The sequence below is a fragment of the Thamnophis elegans genome, chromosome 3 (assembly GCF_009769535.1).
Source record: "Thamnophis elegans isolate rThaEle1 chromosome 3, rThaEle1.pri, whole genome shotgun sequence".
NCBI lineage: Eukaryota > Metazoa > Chordata > Lepidosauria > Squamata > Colubridae > Thamnophis > Thamnophis elegans.
This window is the reverse complement of record NC_045543.1, coordinates 34006865-34030185: the sequence shown is the minus strand read 5'-3', so window position 1 is coordinate 34030185 and position 23321 is coordinate 34006865. Positions and strand designations below refer to the sequence as shown.

The 23321-nt window shown below is 40.5% G+C and overlaps 1 protein-coding gene across 3 annotated transcripts in view; it reads left to right on the top strand.

The window, feature by feature from the left end:
* Nucleotides 1–22896, top strand: part of COL6A2 (collagen type VI alpha 2 chain) — a 66787-nt gene extending 43891 nt beyond the window's left edge. For 2 of the 3 annotated variants that reach the window (XM_032212880.1, XM_032212879.1), the window contains exons 26-28: nt 617–1069; nt 2480–2518; nt 19719–22896. In XM_032212880.1, the coding sequence (XP_032068771.1) occupies nt 617–1069; nt 2480–2518; nt 19719–20326 (1100 nt within the window). In that variant the 3' untranslated portion in view covers nt 20327–22896. Of the gene's footprint in view, nt 1–616; nt 1070–2479; nt 2519–10064; nt 12218–19718 lie in introns of those variants that run through there. The other variant, XM_032212881.1, reaches the window with a different exon arrangement.
* Nucleotides 22897–23321: the final 425 nt, after the last annotated feature.

The window sequence follows — 23321 nt, the reverse complement described above, 5'->3', positions numbered from 1 at the left end:
CGCTAATTAATTGCAACATAGGAAGCAATATCTGACCCATGTCACTATTACAAATATTTGCTATCTTGTCCCACCAGTATTCCACACTGGTCTAATTTTAAAAAAAGATATATAGAAAAATCTGTATTTGGACTCAGTTTTCTCTAACATATCCACAGACCTTTCTGATCAACCTCTATGTGCATTGGAAACTTCATTGGAGTAGTTGGTTTTCTACTTAGTGCTGCTCTTAAGGGAAGGATGATACAATAGAAGAGCTTCCAGTGGTGTCATCAATACAAAGAAGATCCAAAATGTCCTTTTAGGTCTGTTCTAGAGGGCAATATCAATGGCAACTGATGTCTTTGTGGTCGCCATATGAGATATGAGATTATGTCAGTGTCAATTGTTATTTGACTTGGGAACCATCCCTTTCCCTAAAGATGAAAAATGATACTTTTTCTGAGCATTATTTTACAGTAACTGTATTAATGGTCTCTAAAAATGATTTCAAATCATTGGCCCAGTACGTATGTGAATCTGCATTCAAACAGGCTGGGGGTTAGAGATCACTGTGATGAAGGGGAAATAGAATATCAAAATCTAGGAATTATAACTGAGCTTATTTTCCTGGCAGGTGCCCGTGTTGGAGTGGTACAGTACAGTCATAAGGGAACCTTTGAAGCCATCCAGCTCAATGATAAGCGCATTGACTCACTCTCTAGTTTCAAAGAAGCAGTGAAAAAATTGGAATGGATTGCAGGGGGCACCTGGACTCCCTCTGCACTTCAGTTTGCCTATGAAACACTCATCAAAGAAAGCCGGAGAGATAAAGCCCGAGTGTTTGCTGTGGTGGTGACTGATGGACGTCATGACCCTCGAGATAATGATTCAAACTTACAAGCCCTCTGTGATGGAAATGTTGTGGTCAATGCCATTGGGATTGGAGACATGTTCAATGTAGATGAAGAATCGGAGACTCTGAAAGCAATTGCTTGTAATGACCAAGGCAGAGTCCAAAGAATGAAAGTATTCACTGATTTAGTGGCTGAAGAGTTCCTTGACAAAATAGAGATTGAACTCTGTCCAGGTCAGTCAATGCAAGCTTCGCTAAAGCTAATTGCAAGAAAGTAATATGGCATGTTGTAGTTTTCATATATTTGGGCTAAGTATTATGTTCATGGCATCTCCATTTTAAAAAGTAGCAAGGGCTACTACTTGGATGGCGAACTTATGGCACGCATGCCACAGGTGGCACGCAGAGCCATTTGTCAGGGCATGTGAGACGTTGCCCTGTCAGCTGGCCAGCTGACTTCAGCCTTTTTTTTTTTTGAAGCCATTTTTCACCCACCCCCCCAGGCTCCAGAGGCCTGGGAAGGGTAAAAAACGCCTCCCTGAAGCTTCCGGAGGACAAAAAACCTGCTCTATTCAGGAACAGACCTGGTTTGCTCGTAGGGCTGATTTTGGCCCTCCGGAGCCTTCAGGGGCCTTCTGGAGGCTTCCCTGAAAGCTCTGGAGGACTACAAATGGCCTTATGGACAAACCAGGACTTCCAGTTTGCTCATAGGGTCATTTTTTGCCCTCTGGAGGCTTCAGGAGCTTCCGGAGGGCCTCCGGGGGGGCTGTTTTCACCCTCCCCAGGCTCCTATAAAGCCTCTGTAGCCTGGGGAAAGTGAAAAGAGCATGTAAAAAATGGGAGGAGCGCTGGTCATGCACACATGCATGCCTTGTATTATGGGTGTGGCACACCCTCGCACAACCTCCCTGCGCTCCCCCCGCTTTTGGCACGCGAGCCAAAAAACGTTCGCCATCACTGCTCTAGTGATATTCAGAATCCAATTCAGAATTGGAAGGAATGGCCAGTAGGGATTGCTCTGGTCCAGCACTGAGGCTTTCGCTTTCAAATATTGACTGAAAGTTTAAATCATAGTTTGTGTGGGAGAAAATTGCATTGTTTCAATAAGATAATGTTCATACCCAACTGCATTCATAGTTCACTATGAAGAAAACTGCATTTGCTAATGCAGTTTAATTAAGAAGGCCTGTGCAGCACAAAGCACAGACTCACCATATTTTGTACCCACTAGTAAAGTCTTAAAGGACAGTTTTCAAAGATTGCTCAATGTAGTCATTGCCAATCTTAGAGTGAGTCTGAATACCAATTCTACACGATTAGGCTATCATCCTTAATGAAAATGAGGTTCAATTGGTTTGTTGTTAACAATGGAGTATTCTCTTAGTCCCTTTGTTTCACTTTCATGCCAAAGGGGGAAAGGTTCCTAGGCTGACATGTCATTATCCCTCCATGGAAGATCATTTTGAACCATAAATGGCCCAAGAAAAAAGGATTAATTAGCTTCTCTTTGTTGCACTAGTTTAAAACTTAATATTTTCAATATCCTGCCTAATTGTTGATATGTATACATAGCATACTGTTGTAGTTGTAAGCTAAATGTGATCTGAATGATGTCCATCAAGTATTTTTTTACTCTTTTTTCAGATCCTCAGATTGTCTGCCCTGAACTGCCCTGCCAAACAGGTAAAACAAAAATGATTTGAACTATGATCCTCTTTCCCCTTCTACTCCAATTTAACTGTAGTATGTAAAATAATTCTGAGCTAAACAAAGAATAGGTGTTCTAACTCATATTTTACATCATTTCTAAATGTTATTCCTTCTTAATGTTTAATTCTGCAGGTAGGTACATTCTTGTATTATAGCTATTCTGCTTTACGGATATGTTGTAAATATCCCGTTTTCTCAAACACTAGTTTCTCAAAGCATAAAAACCTCTTCTGACAGGCCCCTTTTGAGAATAGCAACCTAATCTTGGCGCAGAGACTAACCATAAGAAAGCAAAGGTCTTAATAGAAGCACTTGGGGAAGTGCACTTGCCATTAATCATCAGTGATCAAATGCTGGTTTATGTTTTGACACATTTAAAACTGGTTAAATCCTAATGCTGACAATTCTAATCAGTAACCCTAATGCAGAAACTGAACTCTTGATCAATGCATATAAAGTAACTCTGGGATCTAAAGTTGAGGACAAATTTCTGATATTTCAGGAATTTCCTCAATAACTTTTACATTAGGTTCTTCATTTCTCCCTTGTTGGTACATGAAATATGCCATCTTCTTTTGTCTTACTACGTGATTAGCTAAATTAGTTTACATAAACATGTCATCTTCCAAGATAGAAAGTCCAAAATGGCTTATAAAGTAAAATATAGAAACATTAAATACTACAATCAGTAAAAGTAATTAATAATAAAATATCATTTCAACTTAATACTTGCTGTTCCATAAAATGCAGCTCCTAAGGGATGAGGATAATGATGGGGCTTAATAACTTCAATTGGTATTATGTTGTAGAAATGTGCAGAAAAGGCTCTTTCTCTCACAACTCACCATTCTGACTGCTGTCAGAAACAGAAGTACCTCCACTGCAGGTAGTAAAGTGATGCAGCTGTAATGCTGAGGCTATCAATTCAACTGAAGCATTCATTACTTCTAAGTGAAAAATGCATTATAATTTGTATTCAGAGATACATTGTTAACCATTGCAACTTGGCAATGTATGTATCATATGAGTAACTTTCTAATTCCCAGCAATATCTCTATGATGCCTTCATGCAAAAGCTACAGATTCTGACTTGGATATCGCTAGTGCATGGGTGACTTAAATCTATTCTTTCCAGATAGGTGACACACTAATCTATATTGGTAAAATGTTGCCATTTATCTTTTCTAAATCATAAGGGCTCCCAATTTGTAAATTGTGTGTGTTAGAGAGAATGCTACCATATGTATGAAAAGTTTTGATTGATCTCTTTATTTGAAGCATTTCTAATGTGAATTCAGTTTTAACTTGCTACATCCATCCATCTGACCATCCATCCATCCTTCCATTCCTCGAAAAATTGCCTCCTAATTAATTAATGCCCTGTGAGATCCACTCAGCAGGATACCTTGATTGAGTTCACCTTTCCACTGCTGGGTAACAGCACAGGAGTCTCTATTTCAATGTCATTCTTCCTCTGTCTCTCTTTCTCAACAACATTAATATGGAAGAAACCTCCGAGTGTTGATTTAGAAATTGCATAGCTTCTCTCAAATGTATGTGATTTGGTTCTTTTTTAAGTTTGGTAAAATAGTTTCTTATCTATCTATCTATCATTCATATATATATATATATATATATATATATATATATATATATATATATATATATATATATATATATATATATATATATATATATGTATATATAAAAATTACACAGCTATCAACAAATTAGAATAAAAATAATCAAGACTTCAAATAATTAAATAAAAAGATATTAATACTGAAGTGATGTACAACCTCTTTAAATCTTCCCTTCAAAATGATAATCCAATTTCACTCACAAATTGTATATCACTGTTTAGAACAAATGTCTTTGAATTGCTTTCCAGTGTTTAGCAGTGATTTTTTCCAAAATCAAGTTAAAACAGTTATTCTGCTTACTATCCTGCAGTTTATGTTCCGTGACAGGGATGTCAAACTCAAAGCCCGTGGGCTGGATCTGGCCCATGAAATGCTTAGATCTGGCCCACAGGACCACCCTGGAAATAGAGAAGTACTTCTGCCAGAGAAAATGGAGCTTGGGGGGCGGGGCGCGCATGGCCTCCCAGGCTCCATTTTGGACCGTGATGGCCTCCTGCAGCCCTCTGCCAGAAAAACCAGAGCTTGAGGGGTTGCATTCGGAAGGAAGGGAGGGAGGCAGGAAGGAAGGAGAAGAAAGAGGGAAGGAAAAAGAAGGGAGGAAGAAAGGAAGGAAGGTCCTGCCTTAGCACTTGGCCACCAGCAGCCCTGCTGCCCTTTTGCCATCCTCTTGTCTCCTTCTCTCCTGGTAGTCTCCTACCCTATCACCAAGGATGCTTTGGTTACAAAGCCTAGTCTCCTTGTATGAAGAGGAAGTTGGCCTCCCTCTGACCCACACACTTTGCCCTCCTGCACACACTATGAACAACCTGGCCAAGGAGAGAGAGAAGAGCAGCAGGAGGAGAAGGTAAATGCAGGCAGGCATCCCCTCAGGGAAGTGGGGCTGGGCTGTGGGGTCCTGGTGTCCTCGGAGCTTGAGGGCCAGGCTGGGTGTTGCCCTCTGCTGCCTAAGGCTCTGGACAGCCTGCATCCTCTTCCGGGGGTTCTCCACATGGCCTGAAAGGGACAGTAAGGCTCCTCTGGAGGACAAGGGCTTAGCAATCTCCCTGGTCTCGCTTTCCTAGCTGAAGACAATTGATCCCCCCAGCTCCGCCCGGGCCATCACAGGTGCCCCTGACAAGTGATGTTGAGTGGCCATGGCTGGGGTAGGGTGGCTCTGGCCACCCTACCCCAGCCATGCCAACCCAGCCCCCTGAGGTGAAATACAACCCTGATGCAGCCCTCAATCAAATCAATTTTGATAGTCCCAGTTTAAAGCTGGGATACAAGTCTCTTACTGTACTTCCATTCTGGGTATTTTTCGTATAAATCTGACCATGACTTTGTTTTCACATTCTCCTCCAAATTCTGGTCTTGTTAGATGGTATAGACCTTATGTATCTGCTCAAAATACATTTTCAACGTTATTGGATTCTCAGGCAATGCAACCTGATATTGTTCCAGTTTTGCATTATCTCTTCAACAATGCCTGATTACTGCCCTTATAATTATTGCTTTAAAATGGGATATGATATCATTATTGTCTGAATTCCAGTGAATTTGTCCTAATCTTTCCAGAGACTAATCTTAGCATTGCTGCCTCTGAAAATGTTCCACCTTTCATTGACTTTGCTGTACGTTTTGTTAGCTCCCATTTCCCTAAATATTCAAAGTTGGAATTTGTATGCCAGAAATCTTTAATAATACACCATAAATCATTAATATTGCTCCTTTGCTATTTTTCTTTGTTCAAGAGTAATTGTTTCAAAGACCATAAGAGAACACAAATTTCCTTCATGTCTTCATATTGTACATATTGTAGTAAGCTTAGTCCTAAAGTACTGGCTCTCCATCTCTTTTTTTATTTTTTATAATTTTTTATTTTAAACACATAAAAACATCAACAAAAACAAACACATGACTTAAGACAACATAGGAACAATAAGTTCCATCATATATCATACAACAGTTCCGTATCAGTTTCTTTGCAGTTAGTGTTTTCCCTTCTATACGTATCTATCTTGCATTCATGATCTCCTTATTCATTATCCATTTTTATGTACAATTCTATATTTATTTATACTTAGCTATTTATAACCAAATATTGTTTACCTATATTGTGCTATATATTCTTACTGTCATTTATTCTCCTACATATAATTATAGGTATACATTCACGTGGTTATTCTTTTTCTTTGCCATTCTTATACTATTGTTATTCCATTTAAAAGGTTATAAGGTACAGTTTGGATTGTTTTGTTTACCATCCCTAGCCCCTGTTATTTTCTTTCTTTTCTTTTCTATCTCCCTTCCTTTCTACTTCTTTCCTTCCTTCTCTCCTTCTACTTCTTTCTTCCCTTACCTCTCCCCTACTCTTACCCTCTCTCTTTCCCTTCCTACCCTCTTTTCTTCTCTTTCTCTCCCTTCCTCCCTTCTCTCCTTCTCTTTCTCTCCCTTCTACCCACCTCTCCTTACCTCTTTCTTCTTCCCTTACCTCTCCTCCACTCTTCCTCTTCCTTTCCTACTATCTCTCCTTCTCCTTCTCTCCCTTCCACCCTCCTCTCCTTTCCCTTCCTTCTTCCCTCCCTTCTCTACTTCCTTCCTCCTCTCCTCTCCTTCCTTCTTCCCTCCCTTTCTTTTTCTATTGTTATAGGCGTCTCTTTCAAATCTTAATTTATATTTTCTTGGGGATGATATTTCCACAAACCCATATAGTTTCATATCATTTCCTTTTTTCTCTTTCGTTCTGCAGTCTATATGCCAGCTATCGTCCTGAATTGATTTCACCATTCTTAACCTTCTTATTTTATTAAACATCTAGGCTCTTTTTTTTTTTTTTGGTGCATTTAGTCCATTCAAGTTTATCGAGATAATTGTTATTTCTTGATCCATCTTTAACTGGGGTTGTTGTTTTTTACTTGTAGTTTGTATCTGACTTTTCCCTCTCGCACGTTCCTTCTCTGCTCTCTCTCTTTCTTGCCTCTGTTCTTCTCTCCTGTTTCTTTCATTATGTTCTGATGTTTCTTCCTCTTGACCTCTACTTTCTATTTCCTCTTTGCTTCTTTGTTCTATTTCCCTCTTGCAGTATTCTTCATAGAATTTCTGTGCATCTTCTATATTCTCTATCTTATATCTTTTTCCTTGCCAAGATACTAGAACCCCTTCTGGTACCAACCATCTGTACATTATTCTGTTTTTATTTATCTGGTTTGTTAAAAATTGGTACTGCCTACGTTGTTCCCGAATTCTTCATGGAATCTGTTTGAGCATGATCAACTCTTTTCCCTGTAGTCTCTTCTCTGGTTTTTTTGTACACTTCATCTCTCGTTGTTTTTTTAGCAAATCTTACATGCACTTCTTTCAGGAGTCTATGTCTTCTGGCATAATTAGTATGCACCCTATAAGCTTCATCAATGTCTCCTCTCAACTCTTGTTCTTTTTTCTTGAAGAGATTCAGTGAGGATTTTAATCACTTTTCCTTTCAGGTCTTCCTCCTTCTCTTCTGGTATGTTTTGGAATCTTAGGTAGAATGCAGCTCTTTCATTTTCAAATCGGATTATTGATAGTTCTAATTCTTTATTAAGTTGTTTATATTCCAATTCCATTTTTCCCATCTTATGGTCTGATTGTTCTATTTTTTCTTCCATACACTGGATTTTCTGTTCATTGATTGCTAAGGCATTCTGTATCTTTTCAATTTTATCATCTACATTCTTGATAGTTCCTTTCAATTCTCCCATTTCATTTTTCATTTCTTCATGATTCTTCTTTGTTTCTTCATGATTAGTAGTTGTCACTTCTTGGCTTTTCACCAATGTCTCTTGTATCATCTGGAGCATTGATTGCATACTCTGCATCGTTGGAGCTGGTCCCACTGTTTCTGCCATCTTTTCATCTTTCTCCAACCACAACGCACTCTCAATTGTTATTTGATTTGATTTGAGGAGGGGGGATGTTGCTGAGATCACATTGGGTATAATTTTTTCACTAATTTTACTGAAGTTGCCATTTTTTTATCCCCCTATTTATCCTTGCCCACAATTGCATATAGATTTTACCTTTACTTCTACTTTATCAGTAATATCAATGATATAAATAGTTGTATATTTCAATATTCAACAATAATTAACTTTCCTTAATATCACATTTCAATACCTAAACATTCCTATGTAGTATACTATCCTTTTGATTATTTGATTTTTGGTCTTTAATTAATATATATCATAGATTTATATATCACACTATTATACCAATAAATGTCTCTCAATTTTATCACTTATACGAGTATTTAATTCTAGTAATTAGTCTCTCTATGTATATATATGTATCAGCTTATGTCACCAATGGTTTTCTTGCGTCAGACTTCACGGTTCGGATTTACAGTCCACTAGGTGTCACCCTCTCCCCAGTGTCACTGTTAGTATCCATGAAGCAAAGTTCTCTTTCCAAGACAGTCCTCTATCTATCATCTCTGGCACTGTTCCAAGCTCTGAGGCAAATAAATATCAAGTACTCAATAAGTTCAACAAAGCAGCAGAAGGAAGAGTGAGCGGGGGGAAAAGGAACTCAGTATACCAACCTGACTGTTAAACAATCTCTTCTTTGAACTTTTCAAATCTTTTCGGCAAATATTATTTTCCACTCCTGTTGTCCATGTTGGGTTTTCGTTCTCACTGTGGTTAATTCCTTTAGCTTATTCCGGCTGTCCCTTCCAACTCAGCATCTCAGCATCTCTGCTCCATTTCTTTTCGGCAAAATTGAACTGCAAAAACAGCCTCCCTCCTGGCGCCTTCTTCTTTCCAGCTCACCGTCTCTGCCAGTTTCGCGTTGCTCTCCTCTTTGGGTTGTCAGCAATAGTAACAAGATCCGATTTTAACTGCTTCTCTGTCTGTTCGCTTCCCTCTTATGCTGTCGCCATCGTTCTGGTCCTAACCAAATGGCAGGATAGTTCCTCGTCTCTTTGTAATGAATAGAAAAGACTGATGGGGCATCAATTGAGAAGCATAAGGTGCTCCACATCTGGATCAAGGGATTCAGCACTGTAGAGCAAAATCAAGTATGGGTTCAGTAGAAAGCAGCCTGGGCAGGAGACAAATATATTAGACTGATCAAATAACCACATTTTCAGCCTTGTTTACTCATCATATTAATGCCTGTCATAAACATTTACACTCTGTAATATACAATAACTAAAAAGACACGTAACAACAAATCAATATTAACATATTCATGATAAAAATCAAATCAAGCTGAATTGAACCTGAACTTTCTGGAACTTACTATAAATTCAGGGTCTGCTGGTCTCTTAAAGGGTCTTATAGGCAGCCTGACACCAATAGGCACCTTGTTGCCTACCTGTGACATGGGTGCTGGTGGGCTAGAGTCCATTTACTGTGATCCACAAAATTCCACCACTCTTTTGATAATATTTAAGGAACATCCTTCATTGTCTGTGCTTGACAGACTAACATTACTGCTATTTGGATTTCTGGCTAAATATCTATATGTAGTGCTCATGTTTAAATAGTAGTAGAAATTTTGGCTGCTTTAAAATGTTTATTTTTGCTTATTAACTTTTAAATGTCCCAATAATTGCATTATCTCAAAGAAATCATAACTGCAGCACATAAGATCAGATTAAAACCAGCAACAGAATAAACAATATGAAGTTTTAAAAGCACTAAGGTTATTTTAAAATGCCTTGGAAGATATAAAAGGACTTTTTATGGCCCTGACAAACTATAGCATACGGGGCTCTGGGGAAGGTATTGTCTAGGCTCTACCATATTCACTACCAAATTCACTGGCCAGCAATTCAGCACCATTATCAGTATATAAAGCCAGCAGGATCTGAAATCAGAGCATAGCCCTGAAAATATTCTTTTGACACTCACTTGCAGATGGGAGGTACGCAGTTACTTTCCGCCCTGTGGAGGTCGAGATAACTTTGCCCAGCACCAAACCTATGATCGCCCAGTTCCTGAACTCCACGAGGGAGATCCAGGACCCCAGCATGTATACCCAACTGGTGGCCACCTTGGCCTATACCGCCGAAAAAGCCAAGTTTGCCACTGGACATGAGCGGCAGGAGTGGATGGACTTGTTCATTGATACTTTTAAAATGGTGCACAGAGAAATTGTGGGGGATCCAGAGACTGTAATAGGACTTTGCTGAAATGATTATTTTGCCTCTAAGACAAAAATAAATTTATGGTTTGGCCTACAGAACTCAAAGATATTTAAAAGGACCGCCCTTTTAGCTGAAGGATTTCTCCTTTACTTTTTATTAATTCCAGATTATAACAAAGAAGCTTTTAGAATAGGAATGTTCTCAAATGTCTGCTGTGGTGTGGCTAAGGCTTACATGCAGCTTTACTTAAATAACCAGTGCCCTGGCCCTGCCCCTGGCCAAAAAATGTTTCCAGCCACTGCATCTCCAGGAAAAAAACACACAGAAGGCAGGAGAGTGTAATCCTTTAATTCCTTACCTTAAAACCTGTCTGGGCTGAAAGATTGGCATATTTGCTAAAGCAGAGACTCTTAAGAACATGGTGTACACACACACACACACACACCTGCAAAAATCTTCTTGTCAATCCCAAGAGATTGTTATCAACTGGTAAGAAACAGGGGAAGCATTAAAGAGATGGCCAGAGAGTAAAGAAATTAATTTTTAGAGGTTGTCCTCATTGAATGACCGCAAAGGGGATTTACAACAGATTCTTATAGTTACGACCATTACAGTGTTTCCCACAGCCACATGATTGTGATTCAGGTACTTGGTAACTGGTTCACAATTATGATGTCACAACATCCCATAGCCATGAGTTCTCCATTTGTGACCTTCACTGTCAGTTTCCAACAAGCAAAGTCAATGGGAAAGCTGACAGGAGATTGCAAATGACAATCAAGTGACAATCAAGCAACTGTGCAGGATTTGGCTCAACAGCAATTGGGACAGTTGCAACTGCCATCAGATGTTGGCACAGACATGTGATGTCATGCTTAACAACCACATTACTTAATAATGGAATTGCCAGTCCCAATTACCATCACTAAATGATGTGGTTGTAAATGTAAAACAGTCCCAATTACCAAAGTCAAGCAAGGGCAACCTATATTTTAATTAATATGGTATATGAAATGCTTGCTATATTTGGAATCCAGACCAATGGTGGCTCCCCTCCAGAAAACATTCAACATCCTTACTCTGAAAAATCCAGATTAAGAAGAGTGACAACATTCTGCTCTTTGACTTCCCAAATAGTATTTAGAACACAATGTTTACAATTAAGTTGCTATATGGAATGTTTCTAAGTGTTCAATGTTTGTCTCTTTCTCTACTGAAACCATGACATGACCATCATATGTCTAACCCTAACTGCTTTTTAAGAATTGGTGAATATCTTGTGTCCATTCTTTTGTCAACTAATTACCTGTAAATGCCTATCTGTCTGACTCTTTCTTTTACATCCAAGAGCTTTGGTAGATAATTTAGTAGGTAATCCCATACAATGCTTTCCATACTTTGCTGAATTGTGTCAAGCAACCTTTGGGTCTCTTCGGCCTTCCTCTTATCCAGATGGTCCTCAGAAGCAGATATCATTTTGGGAGTATCCACAAATGACCCAATAATTGCAGTGGCAACCAAAATGGCACCTGCTTCTGGACAGCACCATGCAACTCTATATAGGAAGGGGATGTAGCAGATCAGGTGCTTCTCTTTCCCAAAGGTAATTTTTGGAAAAAATAAGTGGAGTGAGGCATGATGGAGGGGAAGAGGCCCAAAAGTGTGTGTGACCCAGCAGGAATGGAAACTATGCAAAGGCTCCCTTGCGGTGAGAGAATCCCTGAAAGAATTTGGGCAGGCAATGTGTAAGCTGGGAGGTGCTGCAGTGCACCCCATACTCCAGGCAATGATCCATGTGGTTACTTAATGACTGCAAGGGAAGATCAGGATCGACAGCCTCGCTTAACAACCGCCATGACTTATGACCTTAATTCTGGTCATACGTCACTATCTGCAGTTATTCTAAGCATGTTAAAAAATTGTGCTAAGAATAAGTAAGGCTAGGGACCCAATTTTTTTAAAAAAATTATATTAAATACCAAGCAGTTTCACGCCAAACCTGAAGCTACTGAAGATTCACTGCCTTTCTGAGAAATTCCAGAAATATAGGGCCTCCAATAATATGCTGGAGGCAGTCTATATGGCTGCTGACACCTGCCATATATTGTAGATTAACTCAGAGACTGAGAGATATTACGTTAAACCTCTGGCTCTGGAGTTTTCTTTCTCACTTCAGAAGACCGTTCCCATATGGCATATACTCAGAAAACTCTCACAGCCTTCAGCAATTGTGTAAGGTACATAGAATCATAGGGCTGGAAAGGACCTCGAAGGTCTTCTAGTCCAACATCCTGCTGAAGGCAGGAACTTTACACAAAAGCAGTTAAACAGTTGTCCAGTCTATTCTTGAAAACCTCCAGTGATAGAGCATTCACAATCCCAAGAGACAAGCTATTTTATTATTTAATTGTACACTCTGGCTCGTAATTAAGTGGTGGTCCACCAGAACATGTACTAATATAATGACCTTATTTATAGTCTGGAGTTGTCAAAGACCATAGCGAAGATAATTGAAATTGATTGGATTCTAGTTTCAAGGCATGAACTGTAGGATGGTGAAGCTAAAAAGAAATCTATATTAATTCAATCTTTCTCTGTTTTTTATTTGTTCAGTTTCTTATTATCTCCCAGTTATCCTTCTTCTTTTAACATTTTATGTTATGCTAATAGCATTTATTATTGCTTGCTAGTCTTAAAAATACAGGTGACAACTTTTAAGAAATCTGTGTGAGTGGACCAAAACATACAAGGAAAAGAATATGAATTCACAGTTATTTTGGAGGAAAGCCTAGAGATAGATGTGTTACAGGCTTTCCCTTTTACCTCTGGACCTGCATTTTTCAAATAACATCTGACTCAGCCAGCAGGCCAAAACAAAAAAGGCTACAAATCAACATGTGCAATAATGCCACGGAGTAATGGGTAAGGAGGCCAAAAGTGACTTTAAAGAAAGACTTGGCACAGGCAGTTGAACAACAAAATATACAAAAATAATAGAACCTCTCTTTTGGCATAAATTTGCTGGTACAGACTATGCCTGATAATGTTTCCTGGCATTCATAGAAATAGTAATAATTGGAAAAAATGGGAGAAGTACATAATCTAATTAATTTGTAAATGTTTGTCCATCGTTTACATCAATTGGTTAAATGTTGATACCCTCCTTATAAACTGGCTCAATCTGAAGAAAATTCCACTCAGAAACTAGTTTTCATGCTCAGGAACTTGCCTGATCACCGTCATATTGTGTGTAGAGTTATGCATTGGTTTTATTCTGTTTACTTCCACTAACATAGGCTTCAGTCACACTCTTACATGACCTTAGAAATAATTTGAAACAATTTTTGGCAATTCATGGCCAGTGGTAAGGAACCTCAACAAAGCTCCCTATCCCCTGTGTAAATCTGTTTTAGTTGTGACGTAACAGAAAACAAATGAAAGATTTAGGGACTTTTTACAGTGCTCTTCCCAAGGAGACATTAGTGTACAAAAATGCTTTATTTTGGGTAAAAGTTTGTAACTAATTTATTTAGCCAGTAAAAGTTTTATTCTCCATAAAATGGTTTATAATATGTTTTCTGTTTTTGTTATTGTCATTTTTGCTAATCATGCCAATAGCAATATGTGCAATGTGCTTTCATATGTGAAAGCAAAAGAGATGAAATCTTAATAAAAAGTGCAAATCTTGGCTAATAGAGTATTATTTATTGTAACTTTAATATAAGTTTTCAAACAAAAATCTAGCTAGGTTTAGGCATTATTCCAAGTAAATATAACTCTTGTTTAGCAACCACAATTGGGACCAGCAACACATTAACTGAAGTAGTCACTAAGTGAAACTCTGACTATGCTTATGATCTTCCTTCAGTTTTGCTCTGCTTTACGGATCTGTACCACCACATTTATGATCATAAATGTGAGACTTGGTCTCAAGATTACTTTTTCATTACCATTGTAACTGCAAACAGTCAGCAAACAAGGCCTATCTGTAGTGCTTTCCCAATACACCCCTTTCTTATTTGAGAATTTGAGAAACTTGCAAAGTTCCTCAAATTCATTGCACTAAAGAATTTGGAAAATATAGTCACCATCCTCATAAACAATGCCCCTTTCCTATGTTTTGCTCTTTAAACCCAGGGGAGTTCAGAGTTTTTGGTGAAGAAGCTAATGGCTGAATGGTATTTACATCTGTCTTCCTGCCTCCTCTATTTTAAGTGCTTTTTAAAATAAATGCAGCACACCACAAAATTAATCAAAATTAACCATTTTTACCACTTGGATTGTTTTATATATTCCATGCCATAATAATACCAACTTTTCAAACAAATATACTGGTCAAAATGTTCTTCAGTTAAAACCCTAACTACTAAGGGGCTAAGGGCATATGGCCCAGCAAAGACATTCAATTTTTTAAATATACAACTTTTTCGTGCTATGTTCTATAATTTTCCCTCTCGTCCGTTGACTAGAGGGCACTGTCCTCATTCCTGATTGGTTACCTGTTTGACAGCTGGTATATATAAAGAGCTGTCAAACAGGGCTCAGCTGTTGCCAGTTAGCTGAGATGCGCGAATTGTGAAGTGCTGCATTTGGCAACCTGTTAGCATTCAAGCTGTTAGCTTTCTGAAGTCCTGGCTCGCCTCCGTTTGTCCACCCGCGTTCTCCCAGCTAGAACATTGGCGACGAGGATGGGATGCTGAGGCGGAGCCCAGGCAGAGCTGATAAAAGTCACTAATCTACGAGCTGAGTCACAAGAGCTGAATTCCCTCAGGGGAATCACTCGAGGAGAGGTCGAGCATGTCACATTCACTACGAAGACTGCCTCTGATTAGTTGACGAAGCGAGAAAACATTACCTCAGAATGGCTTCAATGAATACATTAGCCATTTTTAACGGGGCCACAGAAATTTGGGACTCATATATTTCCCGATTTAAATGCTTTTTAGAAGCCAACGATTATACCGATCTATCAGAACAGCGAAAAAAGTCGTGTTTCCTTAATTTGTGTGGCACTGAGATGTTTAATGTTGCAGGTACGCTAGTGGCTCCGCAGTCCATTCACACTGTGTCATGGGATATGTTAATGGCGAAACTAAGGAATCATTACACCCCAACACCTTCCTACATGGCGCGCCGGCATGCTTTTTACAGAAGGAGCCAGCGTGAGGGAGAGACAATTAACGAGTATGTGGCTGCATTATGGGCCACTGCTCTACATTGTAACTTCAGGGATTTAGATGATGTCCTTATGGACCAGATTGTCAGGGGTGTTAGAGCCTGAACTAGATTTACAGATGGCTCTAGATGAGGCCAGAGCGATGGAACTGTCAACGAGCTCAACGGAGGAAATTCAAAGATTTTCCAAACCTCAAACCACAGGAAAACCACTTGAAAATATCACCAATGATGAGTTGACTACCAAGGACGATAAAGTCCACCGGTTGAAGGCGGAGCGGGCCAGAGGTTGGCAGGGTAAGCCCCCTATTACTCCCAGTAATTGCCCTAGGTGTGGAGGTAGACACAATAGAGCGGAGTGCCGTTTTAAAAATACAGTCTGCCTCCGTTGTGGGAAGTGGGGCCATTTAGCCAAGGCCTGCAGGGTGGCTGCACCCTGCGCTAGCGCGTTAGAGGGCAACTCACTCTGCAGTAGTCAGTATTATAAGAAGCCATCCAAACTCGGCAGGGGCCCAACATTTAGGAAAAGGGAGTCCTGTTTCGCTGTCCATGAGGACAGGGAAGAGACTGAAGTTGGCCAAATTACCCATAGCCTGAGGGGAAAGATTTTTATCATGATCAAATTAGAAGGGTGGTCCTGCCCTATGGAGGTAGACACAGGATCAGCTGTCTCCATAATCTCTTGCTAAAAGGCTCGTGCCTAGTTTACTTCAGTCAAGATTGAAACCATGCCTCTAAGGGATTTCCAAGGAAATTACATTCCGGTTTTAGGAAAATATTTTTGTAAGGTACAGTTTAAGCAATTTTGCAAGAAGTTACCGCTAATTGTAGTGAAAGGTCCCTGGCCAAATCTGTTAGGGCTGGAATGGTTCGAGGCCCCGGGGTTGAGAATAACGGGAATTTACCAGATACAGTGTACCCCATATTTAGACATGCTGATTAAGGAATTCCCTGAAGTTTTCGGGGAAGGGTTGGAAAGGTATACAGGTACACCAATTTCTTTCAACTTAGATCCGCAGATCCTGCCGTGGCGGCTTAAGCCGCACAGGGTGCCTTTCACGTTAAAGCCTAAAGTAGAGGCGGAGATTGATAAATTACTGGCCCAAGGGGTGTTAGAACCCATTGATCATGCCTATTGTGACCCTAATTAAAAGTAATGGGTCTGTGCGCATATGCGCTGATTTTAAATGCACTTTGAATAGGGCCTTGCAGCAGAGCGCATATCTGGTGCCCGTGGTGCAGCACCTGCTGCATTCTCTGGGGCAGCAGGAGACAATCTTCACTAAATTAGACCTAGCTCAGGCATATCAGCAGTTGCCTATGGATGAAGCAACTGCTGAAGCCCAGACTATTGTCACGCATAGAGGTGCGTTCAAGTGCAACTTGATTTTTCCAAAATTTAATGGAAAGGCTATTGCAGGGAATACCGGGCGTCGTCCCTTATTTTGACGACATCCTGGTTTCGGCACGTTTCCTACCCGATCTACTGGCCCACCTCCTTATCATCCTTCACTGGTTCCGAGACATGGGGTTGAAGCTTAAAACAACCAAGTGCCAGATTGCAGTGCCACAGGTCGAATTTCTGGGATTTTTGATTGATGCAAGAGGAATTCATCCTAGCCCTGCCTGACAAGGTACAAGCTATTCATCAAGCCCCAACACCGACCACCAAAGCTGAACTACAAATTTTCCTAAGACTTTTGAACTTTTATAACATTTTCCTACCGCACAAGGCTTCATTGATGGAACCCCTCCACCAATTGCTAGATAGATCGGCGAAGTGGCCAGGGGGGGGGGGGGTGAAAGAAGCTGAGGCTTTTAAAACTCAGAAGTTCCTCATGTCCAAAAGTGTTCTCCTGCAATGCGATGAGTCTCTTCCTTTAGTGTTGGCATGTGATGGGTCGGCGCAGTCCTAAGTCACTGTTTGCCATCAGGACTTGAGGCTCCGGTTGCGTTTTTCTCTCGCACCCTGTCTTCGCCAGAAAGGAACTATAGCCAGCTCGATCAAGAAGCGTTGGCTATAGTGGCAGGAGTGAAATGTTTTCACTCCTATATTTACGGCCGTCATTTCCACTTAGTGACTGACCACAAACTGCTGTTGGGCATCATCGCGGGAGACCGACAAACGCCTCAAATTCTGTCTCCCCGGTTCTCCATATGGACTGTGTTCCTGGCGGCATATAACTATACCTTGTATTACAGGCCGGGAAAGCACATTAGCCACACGGATGCGTTGAGCAGATGCCCGTTACCGATTGCAGTGGAAGACCCAGTGCCAGCCTCCACGGTTTTGCTGATTGATGACATGCAGCTGCCGATCACCGCAGCTGATGTGGCTAAGCACACGGGCCGTGACAAGCTATTCTCTAAGGTTCTGGAGTGGACCGAAAGGGGTTGGCCATCAGGCCCACTCAGCGCCGAATTGTGGCCATTTGCTACCCAACAACACGAACTGTCTTCCCAGCAAGGTTGCCTCCTGTGGGGGAGCAGAGTGGTCATTCCGACCTCCCTTCAAGACTCTGTACTTAACACGCTTTACGAGGGCATAGTCCTTTACCTGGACATAGTCCAGATGAAGTCACTGGGCCGGAGCTATGCCTGATGGTCGGGCATGGACCAAGACATTATGCGGTGGGTTTCTGGCTGCACCCAGTGCCAGGAATCCCAGCCAGCTTGTCCCATGGCCCTGGTCCAGAATTGGGAACAACCGAGGGCTCTGTGGTCCAGGGTACATATGGATTTAGCGGGCCCTTTTAAGGGCCAGACTTTTCTTGTAATTGTTGATGCATTTTCAAAATGGGTAGAAGTGTGTTTAATGTCTGCAACCACAGCCTCAGCGATAATCCGAGTGTTAAGTTGGGTATTTGCTACCCATGGGTTACCAGATCTGGTCGTATCTGACAATGGGCCACAGTTTACTGCTGCCATACTGGCCAATTTCTTTGCCCGGTTAGGGATACGCCACACATTTGTAGCCCCTTTCAATCCCGCTGCTAATGGCTTGGTGGCACATGCAGTCCAAACGGCAAAAGAGGCGCTAGCGAGGTTCAGTCCCATCAACTGGCAGGAGGACATTGACAAATACTTATTGTGGCAGCATGCCACTCCATGTACCACAACCAACAAAAGCCCGGCAGAGGTGTTAATTGGTCGGTGCATTAGGATTACGTTAGATAGGCTTCATCCCGAATATGCCCCTGTAAGGCCTTTGGACTCACATAGTCAGCTCAGGGGGTTTACGGTGGGCACACCAGTGTATGCCAGGAATTACTCTGGCCACCCATTATGGTTACCGGGCATAGTCAGACAGATAATAGGACCGTGCTCTTATCTGGTAGAGATAGGGGACAGCAGGGTATGGAAATGCCATATCAATCAGTTAAGGGCTAGACAAATATCCCCCAACATGGTAGATCAGCAAGAGCGCCTGCCAGATACGCAGTCAACTCCAGCCGAGACTGGGGAACATAGTCCACAGTCTCGGTCTCTTTCCCCCAAGTGGTCCAATAGAACTATAGAAACACCAACCATAAACTTACCTGTTCTTCCCAGTGATATTCCAGCGTTGCTGACTTCCACAGCGTCGACGGAGACCAGATTGGCGGATTCACCAGCCACGGGGAGTGCACTTCCCACTATGGCGGCCGGAGACGCACTGAGAAGATCAGAGTGGGTCCGGCGCCACCCAGGCTACTTGGAAGATTACGCATGCATATTCTAGGTGTCAAGGAGTGCTATGTTCTATAGTTTTCCCTCTGGTCCGTTTACTAGGGGTGCTGTCCTCGTTCCTGATTGGTTACCTGTTTGACAGCCGATATATATAAAGAGCTGTCAAACAGGGCTCAGCTGTTGCCAGTTAGCTGAGATGCGCGAATTGTGAAGTGCCGCATTTGGCAACCTGTTAGCATTCAAGCTGTTAGCTTTCTGAAGTCCTGGCTCACTTCCGTTTGTCCATCTGCGTTCTCCCAGCTAGAACAGTTTGTACTTTTCTTTTTGGTTGCATGAATTTCCACTCCACACAGCAATTGATTTTTAAACACTGCCATTCTCAGAGTTTAAAGTCTCAGTGTCCCTATGGTGCTACAGAAATGAGTTTATGTTATAGGGGGGAGAAGATGAGAAAAGAGCAAGCATTCCCCCACCTGATCTCAAGTCTTAGAATCTCAGAATCGAATGAAATCCTTTCCCGATCTTTTTGAGTTATGTATTCTAGAGTCCTAATTGTTTTGTTTTCTTTCCCTACTCATAGAGCTTTCTGTTGCCCAGTGCACACAGCGTCCAGTTGACATTGTCTTCCTCCTGGATGGTTCTGAAAGAATTGGCAGCCAGAACTTTCGCAGGGCCCATGGTTTCATAGAAGCAGTGGCTGAGCGTCTTACCCTGGCCAGAAGTGACAGTGACGATATGAATGCGCGCATTGCCCTGCTACAATATGGAAATGAGGATGAACATGACATAGTTTTCCCATTGACATATAATATGACTCACATCACAGATCGTTTAGCTGAGATCAAATATTTGGACTCCTCTTCCAATATTGGGTCTGCCATCATATACGCTGTCAACAACCTTGTCATCAACACACAAAACAGGCAGAAGGCGGCTCGGCGTAATGCGGAGCTGTCCTTTGTCTTCATTACAGATGGCATCACAAGCAACAAAAACCTGGAAGAGGCAATTGATTCCATGAAGAAGCAGAATGTTATGCCCACAGCTGTGGCTGTAGGCAGTGATGTGGACATGGATGTCCTGCTAAAAATCAGTCTAGGAGACCGGTCAGCCATTTTCCGGGAGAAGGACTACCTAAGTCTCTCCCAGCCTGACTTCTTTGATAGATTTGTTAAGTGGATCTGTTAATTGTGAGGTAGACGACAAAGCTTTTAAACTTCTATATTGTTACATGTTTTTTTAACTAAAGTATGCTGCCAGAAGGTAGCAGGCACAAATTTTCAAGGGAATTTATTTTTATATTCAAAACTGGTAGGCTCATTTCAAATGTTTATGGTGCTAATTAAAAACAAAATAATAGGAAGCTACAGAACACCACAGTATCATTTTTCACGCTTTAAAACATTGTTTAAGATCTTTATATTGTAATACTTTTGGTGCTGAATAGAGGAACCCTGCATTCAACATAAAGCATAAAGAACTATCATCTCCAGTTGCCCCAAGGATCCATCTTACCTCCTCTCTCATTATTTCCTACTCATCTATTTACTGGTAGACGGGTAATTCCATTGTGCCTTGATGGTGATGCTAACATTTCCTCTTTTTTCAAGGAGATACTTTGCAGTTGAAATAATAACAGGAAATTTTTTTTTTATCAGTGCTCAATCTTGCACTTGGTCTATTCCGTTTGTAAACATCTAGTCGTCCTTGCTTTCTTTCCATGTACTTGCTACAGGGTTGCAACATTGGATGTTCCCTCCTGTATGATGATGCATGTAATAAATGGACTTCACAAAGATATCTGTAGCTATTTCATCTTAGAAAGATCTAGGAAAAGAAGCTTTGTTCCTATACAGCAGGGGTGTCAAACTCAAGGCCCACAGACTGAATCCAGCCCAGGGGGTTCTTCTATCTGGCCTGTGGGGCAAGTCTGGAAATAACAAAGGACTGGCTTGCAGTGTGTCTGCTAGCAAAAATTGGGTGTAGGTGGGGGGTGCCCCCAGCAACCACTTTTGGCCTTCAGAGTGCTCCAGGGGGTCTTCCAGGCCCAAAATAGGGCCTCCAGAGTTGTCCAGTAAGCCGTCCTGTCTCAGAAGGTTATAAAAGGGAGGAAAAGTAAAATATTTTACCTTTCAGGTATGCATATTCTGCTACCATGGCCTATGCCAATTTATAGTTCTAGTCTTCCTATGGAGTCAGTTTTTTGATCTGATTTCTCTCTCTCTCATAAAGTGATCAAGTAGGTCAAGTACATATTTAAAAAACAAAATCACAGAAATGTATGCCTCCCTATTTTTATAAGTTTATAAAACCATGTCTATAGAGGTGCAGCTCCGTGTCACACCCACCAAGGCTATTCCTACCATGGCCACCCCCACCCAGCCCTCCGAGTCAAACCCAATCTTGCTGTGGCCCTCAATAAAATTGAGTTTGACACCCCCTGCCAATCAGGTAGTCATCAATTTATGACTGTAATTGAGCCTGGCAAGTCATGGTTGTAAAGCAACTCACTATATGATCCACCCATTTTTACTACCTTTTATGGCAGCCATTAAGTGAATACAGCTGTCATAAAGTGACTGCCATGGTCTTTAAGCAAACTCTTTGTTCTCCATGAGGCAGTTTTTGTTGGAAACTGGAAGTAAAGTCCATTTCTGGCAAAAATGTAAATTGCAGATTACTACAAATAGCCATAAGTGCACACTGGTTGTCAAGCACCAGGGAAGGGGGTGAGACTGAACTTTGAAACTGGGTCGTAAGTCATTTTGGGGTGGTCTGTCGTAACTAATGGATTGATTATAAGTGGAGGATTACTTGTACTGATAAGATATGCCATCCAGTCTTCCTGTGCCAGTTTTGTTCTACTCCCAAGGAAGGAGTCTCACTAAAAATGGATGTCATTATAATGTAAAGAAATTCTGCTGGATTCTCTTCTGGATTTCCTGCTACATTTAATTGAAGCCAAGTGCCATCAGCTTTCAATGTTCCATGTATACATCTGGAATGTCCCTGACTTGACTTAGTAGAACATTTTTATTTTATTTTTCACAATAATCGTGGTAAGCACTATTGAACTAAATCCCAATTTAAAGTGTACTACTATGTGCATAAAGGAGTCTATTGGAACTGTATTTGAGCATTCTGCTTTTATTAGGTCTTCATTAGAATAAATAGTTCTATCAAATTGCTTTCCCCAATCAAGGAAATTGCATAACAGCCAATTTTTTTAAAGCCTGCAAATGTACATGTAAAATTGAAAGAAAGCATGACTACGTATTTAAAGAGATGGGGGGGAAGGGTAATTGAAGTGTTACATAACAAAGATGATAACTATAAAAATTCCATAAATTATGAACATATGAAACCCAAAACATGGTTTTACAAACATGGTTGTAATTTAGAATTCTGCCCTATTAACATGGAGAACATTTTACTGGTTTGCACACTTCTACTCCAAATAATTTGTGGTTTGTTTGAGGTTTTTTTTTTGTTCCACACCACAGAGCCTTCCTTATACTTTCAATCTTCTAGTGAAAATATATATTTGGTTTTATTTCTAATTGCTAATAATCTCTTTCATAAATCATAGATTATACTTTCTCTGAAATATAGTGTGAACTATCCCAAGGGCCACTGTGCAAAGCCATACTAATTGATAAGCAATGAATACCCAATGTCAATGTATTCCTGATATACTGTTTCTGGAATAACTTGAGCCAAAATTGCACTCCTGATGAATAAAAACTTTTTTCACAATATCCTAATATTAATGTCATTCATTTTATAGCAATTTAGAGTTGGAAAAAGCAATATAACTCTTTTACTGTATATGCTTGTTTTATTATTTCTTTAATTATTAGAATTAATAATCAAACAAGAATATAAAGCGAATGTTTATGCAATATAAGTTCTAATTCATAATTTCCTATTAAATTCAAAGCCTTTTTTTTAATTGACACAAAATAGTATACTACAGTCTTTGCTCTTGTATAATTCTTCCCTCAAGTGCAGCTCAGTTACTGGTTACTATACGAATGTATTTCATTGATATTATGAGAAAAATATGGAAATATTTTGCTACTGCCACTTTATTTAGTTGTGTAAATTTTTAGACTTGGACATCTAGTCTACACCTTTGGACTAAATGACAATCTCTCAATAATTCTACTATCTGTAAATGATA